The sequence below is a fragment of the Triticum urartu genome, unplaced genomic scaffold (genome assembly GCF_003073215.2).
Source record: "Triticum urartu cultivar G1812 unplaced genomic scaffold, Tu2.1 TuUngrouped_contig_6205, whole genome shotgun sequence".
Taxonomy (NCBI): domain Eukaryota; kingdom Viridiplantae; phylum Streptophyta; class Magnoliopsida; order Poales; family Poaceae; genus Triticum; species Triticum urartu.
Window position 1 is genome coordinate 12,206 of NW_024116946.1, and position 9,335 is coordinate 21,540.

Sequence of the window (9,335 nt, forward strand, 5' to 3'; positions counted from 1 at the left end):
TCTAGTTTCATAATATGCTGCTTTCATCCATGTTAAAGTTGTTTAAATGTGATGTTTGTTTAATTTGCTCATATGCCATGTTAAAATGATTATTTCATAACTAAATAACCATAGCTCCAAACTTAATAAACTTTATATGTAAATGGGGTAGAATAATTCCTAGTTTAACATGGTGCACTCTTCTTGCATGTTTAACAACTCTAAAATTGTGTTTAGGGCAGAATAGTACCAAATTCATAATATGCATATGGGGATTTTCCGGAATTGTTGTTTGTTATTCCGGCCTCATTTAAATTTGACTAGATAGTTAGTTTACTTATGTTTCACCTCTTGCCTTGTTTAACAACATTTAATATTGATGAGTACATAACTGACAGAGAACTATATAAGTCATGTGGTGTTTCGTCAATATGCAACTCGTTGCATATTGATCTTCACTTAATTTCTAGTTTTGTTTGTTGCACTTTGCCATGCCATGCCTCATTAAACCGGACATGCATCATACTTGTTTGTTCATCATGCCATGCTTATGTGATGGTTGTTTACTATGTTGTTTGCTTCTTTCCGGGTTGCTTCTCGCGTTAGCTTCGGTTTCATTCCGGAGTTGTGAGGATTCATTCGACTACGTCCATTTGTCTTCTTCCTGGACTCGTTCTTCTTCCTTGTGAGATCTCACGCAAGATGACCATACCCTCGAAATCACTTCTATCTTTGCTTGCTAGTTGTTCGTTCTATCGCGCTACCTACCACCTGTTATATCATGCCTTACATATTGCTATGTCAAGACTCTAACCCACCGTCCTAGCAAACCGTTGCTTGGCTATGTTACCGCTTTGCTCAGCCCCTCTTATAGTGTTGCTAGTTGTAGGTGAAGTTGAAGTTTCTTCCATGTTGGGACATGGATATGTTGGTATATCACAATCTTTTTTCCCTAATAATAAAGCATGGATTGAGTCTCCGGATTCACTGTCGCGGCGTTTTTACACAAAGGTCCCTGTATTCTGGCTAATTTAACCCGCAGTACTTTTTAAGTCAAAAACATTTCGTTCTGCACGGGTAGTCTTAGAAAAAAAATGCAGGCACACGCCACACGGACACGGGCATCTCCCCAGTACCTACGACCCCAACTCCCTCCAGCGCCGTCACCACCTCCCCCTCTTCTGCGACCACCACGCCGTCCGCGCCGCCCTAAAGCACGCTGCTCCTTTCCCTTCCCAAGCCGCCCTGGATCTGGCGATGGAGGTGGCCGCCGTCGTGGCCATGGAGGTCTCGCCAGCTGCCATCGAAGTCCTACATCCCCGATAACGGCGGGATTGCAGCCGCCTGGCCAAGGTCGTCGGCCCTCGACGAGCTCCTCCATAACTTCTGGTTCCCCACAGTGCCTATGGGCCGCCTCTCCCTCTCCATCCTACGCTCCTCCTTCTCCACTTCAGATTTCGGCTGAAAATCGCCTCTCCCTATTCCCCTTCCAATCTGGAGCACAGGCGGAGAGCCTGGTTGTGTGCGGTGGAGATGGCGCCCCGCCTCTGCGCCTCATAAGGCTGGACGTAGCTCCGCCGAGGCCATGACTTTTCCAGGTATCGATCTAAAACAGGTCACCAACCCATTGGAACCTCTCCCTGTCTCTTTCTTCTCCATCTTCCTCATACGGAGTACTATCCAATGGAACCTTAGTTTTTGTATAGTTAGCTAGCAGAGACTCAATAGTAGCATTTTTTGCCTGTACATCATAGCCATGCCCTGGAGAGACGCAAATTAGTGCAGTTAACAAGAAGCAATTGACGAAGATCTTACGAGATGGCTTGCAAATCCAGATATCAAACATAATTTTGGTAATATATATTATGTATGCAATAGTTTGAAGGGATGCTTACCAGGTATGTACCACTCAAAATCTAGGTCCAGTAACTATCCAGTTGCAAATTCACTTCAAGTTTGTGTAACAAATATATATACATCAACTAGGATTTAGGTTTAACCGTTTAAGTCTGTGGTACAATTGAAAGACTAGGGAGAAGAGGGTGGATTGTACTACCTGATCGCTTGTTGTACATCTGAAAGAGATTCAGTTCGTCTGAATATTCTGATTTTGTGACATGGTCGCCAGTGAATAGCGCCTTTAGCAGTTTGGTCAACAAGTAGACCGAGCCCAACATAAAATGGTTTCATTTTCATGAGTGAATCTTACCTTAGATGTTTAGGAGAAGATCAGTATGGCACCACATAACTATTGGTAAAATGATCGTTAATTAATGACATCATTACCATCCAGCCATCTTGTCTTTCCAAAGAACAACATACGAGCTTCGTTCTCTGAAGTTTAAGAATAATACAGCCATCTTGCCTTTCAAAAGAATAACAAAGATAAATATAGAACCGTGTAAGTCTGAACATACATGTGGGTCAAAAAGATGTGGTGTGCTCCACCGAGATTCTCAATCTTGTCCACCAGTATCGGCTTATACCTTGGACTAAAATATTAAGAGGTTATCATAACAACTATAGCGAATATAATCACTGTTTTCAGATCAAATAAGGAATCGATCTCATGATGGTTGATGCTTGATGCAGCGGAGGATCACAGGTGTACTGCATGCAGTTTCAATTTAACCAGGCAGTTGCCATCATCGTGAGACTTGCCAACTTGAGGAACTACAACGATTCTTTGTTCCAGCCATATCCGATCCACTAGGCCGGAGCTTTCACATCACCTACAACGCACGGTGCTCGCGGCGCGCCGTTGGCGCCAGCCTCGTTGCCGCACTCCCGGAACCCCTCAAGCAGCTCATGCTCGTTCGGTCATGCAGGACGGCGCTGTAGCACTATCGTTGGATGTGAATCGCTTCAAAACCGGAAGCAGCGTGCGCGCTGATGTGGCGTGTTTCCTCCTTTGCTACACTCTGATTGACTGATGGTTAGATGGTTGATGTCGCAGTCTGATGAGGCCTAGCGGGTGTGGCTTCTGCTGAAATTTTTTACACCAGCAGCTCCTGGTGAGTTTGATCCCCTGAGTCATTATAGAGGAAGTGAGAATGTCAGAAAGGAGAAGAAGAAAAAACCTTGCTCCCGGGGATGACATCCACACCATTTTGTGTGTGTTGGTGGAGTGATTGAACCATGGCAATCAGAGCTGACATCACATCTCCCTTCCTCATACACACTTTTTGGGTAGTTGTGCATCTATATTCCATTCTACACACCAAGAAATTATGTTATTTTTCTTTTACTAAAGCAGTTACGATTTAGTAGTACATTGTTATCATTCTCAACAAATTCATACATGACACCTTTGATAAGAAAGAACTTTCAGCGATTGAGTTACTTTATTCGACTTTATGTTTTTCAGGAGGGGAGTCCGGGAGGTGGGACAGCCGGCAGCGGCGCCATTCTGTTTGGGGATGCTTGGATCTGGTGATGCTGGAGCATGGGAACGGGAAACATCACCTCAGCTATGGAATTTCAAATAGCCAATTTACCTTTCTCCCTCAAGATTTCTTACACTACTGTCAGTATCATTGCTCTTGGGGTCTAGATTTTGTCAATATCAAAATCTGGATACTTACCAGCAAACGGTTTGTTGATCTATTTACTTATTCAAGTTCATTTCTGCTATGTTCTTCAGTCAAGCTTTAGATTCTAGCCTTGATTAAATAGCAATGATGTTGTCCAAAACCTGCTAATGTCAGAAATCCTACTGCCCAGCAGGATTTCTCGAATTCTGGTGCATCTGGTTTCTATAACATGGTTTGCCAACCACGGTGAGCACTGCTCAGTGTGTGGCAGCTTTTCATTAGGACTGGAAACAAGATTTGAGATATAGGTGTAGGTCAAATTTTGCAAAAATTATGGGTCTGCAGGTACAAAGTTACATGTAGGAAATTTGAATATAGTTGCATGATTTTTTTGCTGACAAGTTTTCTTATATTTACTTCTCTTTCTATGGTATAGGAATTTATGTGCCTACTTAACTGTTCAAAGATATCCGTTTTGTTTGTCGATTCGAAGTTACCACATATAAGCTTGAGTCCATGTGAACTGACACACAGTTTGGAACAAAATAAAACTTAATACTGTAGTACAGTTTGGTGGTTAAACTACTCCTTACCTCGACATTCTAATAATTTGTAATAATGATAGTTGGCATTGGTCATCAAGACCGCTTGCATGAAATTAGTGGCTTGCTGCTGTTGTACTCTTCAAAAATTCTGTTGCTTCGGTTTATTTTACATTTTTTAATTTACTGTTTTTTTCGAAACAAAAGTACTAGAGAATATTATTCTACATTATTTTCAACCGCTACATTTTATCTATTTGCGGTATGACTGTATGGTTCTCAATCAAAGAAGAGGCCCAACAGTCTCTTTCGGGACTTTTTATCACCACATATATAATCTTATTGAACTAGGAGTCGAGAACTACAATTCCCCAAAAGATCATATATGCTTGATGTGTGTGAACATATTGCAGGGAGGCAGTTCCAATGATGGCTCGGTTCCTGCACAGCTTCACTAAGAGGCATATGCTGTATGAGATGTTGTATTCTCACTTCTTAGACTGTCTGTAATCTGATTTCCTCGCTAGGTGCTTGATAAAATGCCCATCCGAGCAAACAATTTGTTCTGTGCTACCTGAGATGCAAGTTGGATGTGGAGGACAATCATGTACAGCTCTTAGGTTCTATGGTTAATCTGCTTAACCTGGGAGGTGGTCATCAAGTTTGAGATGGAAAGTGTAGGTGCTATGTACTGTTTTCAATGAACCAATAAAATGCATTGGCTATTTTCTACTCAGATTTGTTGGTTATTTCTAATGAAACATGAAAATACTTCTGAAAGGATTATAGTTTCGACTTGAGATTTTAGTTGTTTATGTAGACAGTAAAACTCTAGCTGTTATTTGCTAGATGGGTCGGTACCAACCCAACATTTAACAAAGAAGTTAAGGAATTGAGGTGATGTTGTTTCTTTCTGGTTACTTATAGGGTGATATATAAGTATGTGCATGCTTTCCAAGTTTGCTGATATGTTTGAACCAGTAAGTATGCCTAAATCGTCCAACTACTGATAGCTATATTTTGTTAAGTAGCACATCATGATAGCAAGCAGGACAAGGAGTACTGCTACCATAGATATATGGAAATTTGTGGTTGTATTTTGTATGACCAGTGGAAAAAAATATACTGGGAAGAATCATGTATGCAATGATGCGTGCGTTCTTTAGTTTTGAAATGGTTCTCAAGATTGGCGTCTATATGATGAGCCATGGAGTGCACAAGGTTCCTATCACATATATAGGAGTAGTGATTTTCACCTTATCTCAATATTATTGTGATCAGTATCTGCTAGACAAACACATTTTCAAGCACCTAATGCAAGTAAAGTTTTTTAGTGGTAAATTACTTTTCAGGTTTCTAAACTTGTTTTTGGCCGAAGGTTTCTAAACACATACTCCCTCCGTTCCTAAATATAAGTCTTTGTAGAGATTCCACTAGATGGACTACATACGGAACAAAATGAATGAATCTACACTTAAAATGTATCTATAAACATCCGTATGTGGTTTATGGTGAAATTTCTACAAAGGCTTATATTTAGGAACGGGGGAAGTACTTCTATATTCTGTATAACTGGAATCCATGACTTTTTGGCTTTTAAAAAGCATGAAGCCACTAAAATATGTGTGTCCCTGTTGCAATGCACGGGCCCTTTTACTAGTATCTCTTATTTAATTAATGCATCTATATACTTGGTAAAGGGTGGAAGGCTCGGCCTTATGCCTGGTGTTTTGTTCCACGCTTGCCGCCCTAGTTTCCGTCATACCGGTGTTATGTTTCTTGATTTTGCGTTCCTTATGCGGTTGGGTGTTATGGGAACCCCTTGATAGTTCGCTTTGAGTAAAACTCCTCCAGCAAGGCCCAACCTTGGTTTTACATTTTCCTAACAACCTATTACCCTTCCCTTGGGTCGGCCAACCAGAGGGTCATCTTTATTTAACCCCCCGGGCCAGTGCTTCTCTAAGTGTTGGTCCGAACCGAGCTGCCTGCGGGGCCACCTCGGGGAAACTTGAGGGCTGGTTTTACTCGTAGCTAGTCTCATCCGGTGTTTCCCTGAGAATGAGATATTTGCGACTCCTATCGGGATTGTCGGCACATTGGGTGGCTTTGCTGGTCTTGTTTTACCATTGTTGAAATGTCTTGTAACCGGGATTCCGAGACTGATCGGGTCTTCCCGGGAGAAGGAATATCCTTCATTGACTGTGAGAGCTTGTGATGGGCTAAGTTGGGACACCCCTACAGGGTTTAAACTTTCGGGAGCCGTGCCCGCGGTTATGTGGAAGATGGGAATTTGTTAATGTCCGGTTGTAAAGAACTTGACACTTGACTTAATTGAAATACGTCAACCGCGTGTGTAGCCGTGATGGTCTCTTCTCGGCGGAGTCCAGGAAATGAACACGGTCTTGTGTTATGCTTGAACGTAAGTAGTTTCAGGATCACTTCTAGCTTCTCGACCGTTGGGTTGCTTCTCTTCTCGCTCTTATTTGCGTATGTTAGCCACCATATATGCCTAGTGCTTGCTGCAGCTCCACCTCATTACCCTTTCCTACCCATAAGCTTAAATAGTCTTGATCTCGCGGGTGTGAGATTGCTGAGTCCTCGTGGCTCACAGATTACTTCCAAACAGTTGCAGGTGCCGATGATACCAGTGCAGGTGGCGCAATCAAGCTCAAGTGGGAGCTCGTTGAAGATCTTGATCGTTGTGTTGTTTCGTTTCCTATTGATCAGTAGTGGAGCCCAGTTGGGACAATCGGGGATCTAGCATTTGGGGTTGTCTTCTTTTATTTTGGTTCCGTAGTCGAACCTTGATTGTACTCTGGATGATGTATGTTTAACTTGTTAATTGTGTGAAGTGACGATTGTAAGCCAACTCTTTATCCCTTTCTTATTCAGGGCGTGTTCGGTAGCTCTCCACAGCCTCAAAATCCTCAACTCCATAGCCCAAAGCCTGCAACACTAACGAACATGGTGTCTCCTGAAGCTGTCAATTTGCTATCAAACAGGGAGATAAAGGCCACGATTTGGATGAACTTCAACACGTAATTAGTTTCCCACTTTGTTCCGAATCCATTCTATCAAATAGCACACTCTACCATTCAGTAATGGAAGAGATCGAAGTTCAGCTCTGACGCCTAGTAAATTCAATTAACGCTAGCCACGCGCAGCGAGTGAGCCGGCACAGCCCAGCCCAGTGCGTGCGTAGATAGCTGTCGCGCCACAACGCGGGCGGCGCGGCCACTCTCCCCCACGCCCACTCTCCCGAGCGGCGCTCAACTGGTGCGCCAGGAACGCGGCCGCCAGGACGGAGCCGTCGATATGGGACAGAGGGAAGGACCTGGGTGCGGAATCGGCTGGAGAGGCTCGACCTCCTAGCGGCAAAGCTAGGTCGGGTCGGCAGAGAAGTAGGGTACGCGTGGGCGCGTCGGCAGCTGTTGAGGAAGATAAGGGGAACGAGCGTCAGGGAAGGGAGAGGAGGGGAACAAGCGCGTATAGGAGAGAAAAATCAGTGCGAACCGGTACGCAAGCTGACTTGGCGGTGGCAGTCGCGAGTAATATCTGCCAACTCCCGCTCCTTCGATTTCCGGGAGCTCGGGTTTTCCAACTCCACGACTCCACTAAATTTACATTGCGGGAATAGCCAGCTTCTCATCGGCATAACCAGGATTTTGATCGTTTGGCTGCGCTTCCGAACTGGAGCTGAGGAGTCGAGGAGCCAGAGAGCTACCGAACACGCCCTTAGTACATGGGATTGTGTGAAGATTACCCCTCTTGCGACAAACCTACCATGCGGCTATGACTCTAAGTCGTGCCCCGACACATGGGAGATATAGCCGCATTGTGGGTGTTACTGTGCGAGAGGACAACCACCACTGATTTGCATGTGGGCCAAACATATATATGTTGAATACCCAAAATGCACAACTTTGATGTGCCACATGCCTCAAAACCCGTAAACCATGCACCCACACAGAGCGAGGTTCATATCAAGCATACTACATATGATGGTCCCTGAGGAAGTCCTGGATTAGGGGGTCCTCGGACAACCGGGGTATATCCTTCGGCCGGACTGTTGGATTAGTAAGATACAAGATTGAAGACTTCGTCACGTGTCCGGGTGGGACTCTCCTTTGCGTGGAAGGCAAGCTTGGCAATTCGGATATGTAGATCTCCTCCCTGTACCCGACTCTGTGTAACCCTAGCCACCTCCGGTGTCTATATAAACCGGAGGGTTTAGTCCATAGGACAACAACAATCATAATCATAGGCTAGATTTTAGGGTTTAGCCTCTACGATCTCGTTGTAGATCAACTCTTGTAATACTCATACCATCAAGATCAATCAAGCAGGAAGTAGGGTATTACCTCCATCGAGAGGGCCCGAACCTGGGTAAATATTGTGTCCCCTGCCTCATGTTACCATCCGCCTTAGACGCACAGTTCGGGACCCCCTACCCGAGATCCACCGGTTTTGACACCGACATTGGTGCTTTCATTGAGTGTTCCACTGTATTGTCACCATAAGGCTTGATGGCTCCTTCGATTATCGGCAACGATGTGATCCAGGGTGAGGTTTTTCTCCCCGGACAGATCTTCGTATTAGGCGGCTTCGCACTGCGGGCCAACTTGTTTGGCCATCTGGAGCAGATCAAGAGCTATGCCCTTGGCCATCAGGTCAGGTTTGGAAACTTACACTATACTGCCGACATTCGCTTTTCGACAGATTCGAGCCCGTGTCAGGTGCGCCGCACAGTCATGACGAGCATGACTTAGCTCTGCCGCCAGACAGTGTTCGGGAGATCACATCTGTGGTAACTCCGGCCCTCGATCCGGAGCAGATCGCGTCGTCTGAGGACGGGTGGATGGACCCCGCCACGGAGGCTGCACACTCAACGACGATAGAGCCGAATACCGACTTCACCTCCTACGAGACCTGTGTTGCCGGATCCTTGGATTCATCCCCGGCCACGCGTCTGAACCGCCTGCATCCGTGCCTATTGAATCTGATTGGGCGCCGATCATGGAGTTTTACTCCGCGGATATCTTTCAGCACTCGCCCTTGGGCGATGTGCTAAATTCATTAAGGCCACTCTCCTTGTCAGGAGGCCCTTGGCCGAACTATGTCCGGCTGGAGTGGGAAGCGGACGACGAAGAAATTCGTCCCCCACCCACAACCTACATGCTTGATTTCGGCTCCGAAGACATCGACGATATGGACGACGATGTAGGAGAAGAATAGGAACCAGCGCCCATAGGGTGCTGGACTGCCACCTTATCATATGATA

The 9,335-nt window shown here is 45.1% G+C and overlaps 1 protein-coding gene across 5 annotated transcripts; it reads left to right on the top strand.

Moving 5' to 3' along the window:
• The first annotated feature begins 1,072 nt into the window (after nt 1-1,072).
• On the top strand, nt 1,073-4,838 carry LOC125530290. 5 transcript variants are annotated; one of them, XR_007292898.1, is made up of 3 exons: nt 1,073-1,577; nt 2,572-3,758; nt 4,468-4,838. XR_007292898.1 is itself a non-coding variant. In XM_048694685.1 (3 exons), exons 1-3 carry the CDS (start codon nt 1,565-1,567, stop codon nt 4,562-4,564), a joined length of 336 nt encoding a protein of 111 aa, XP_048550642.1. In that variant the 5' UTR covers nt 1,073-1,564; the 3' UTR covers nt 4,565-4,838. The 5 variants fall into 5 exon arrangements, 1 of the variants encoding a protein (XP_048550642.1); XR_007292897.1 differs by having other exon boundaries at nt 2,572-3,168; nt 3,347-4,838; XR_007292899.1 differs by having other exon boundaries at nt 2,572-2,993; nt 3,347-4,838.
• The last annotated feature ends 4,497 nt before the right edge of the window (nt 4,839-9,335 follow it).

Coding starts and splice junctions, on each gene's coding strand:
- LOC125530290 (XM_048694685.1), top strand. Junction 3,573..4,467: donor TGGATACTTACCAGCAAACG/GTTTGTTGATCT, acceptor AACATATTGCAG/GGAGGCAGTTCCAATGATGG.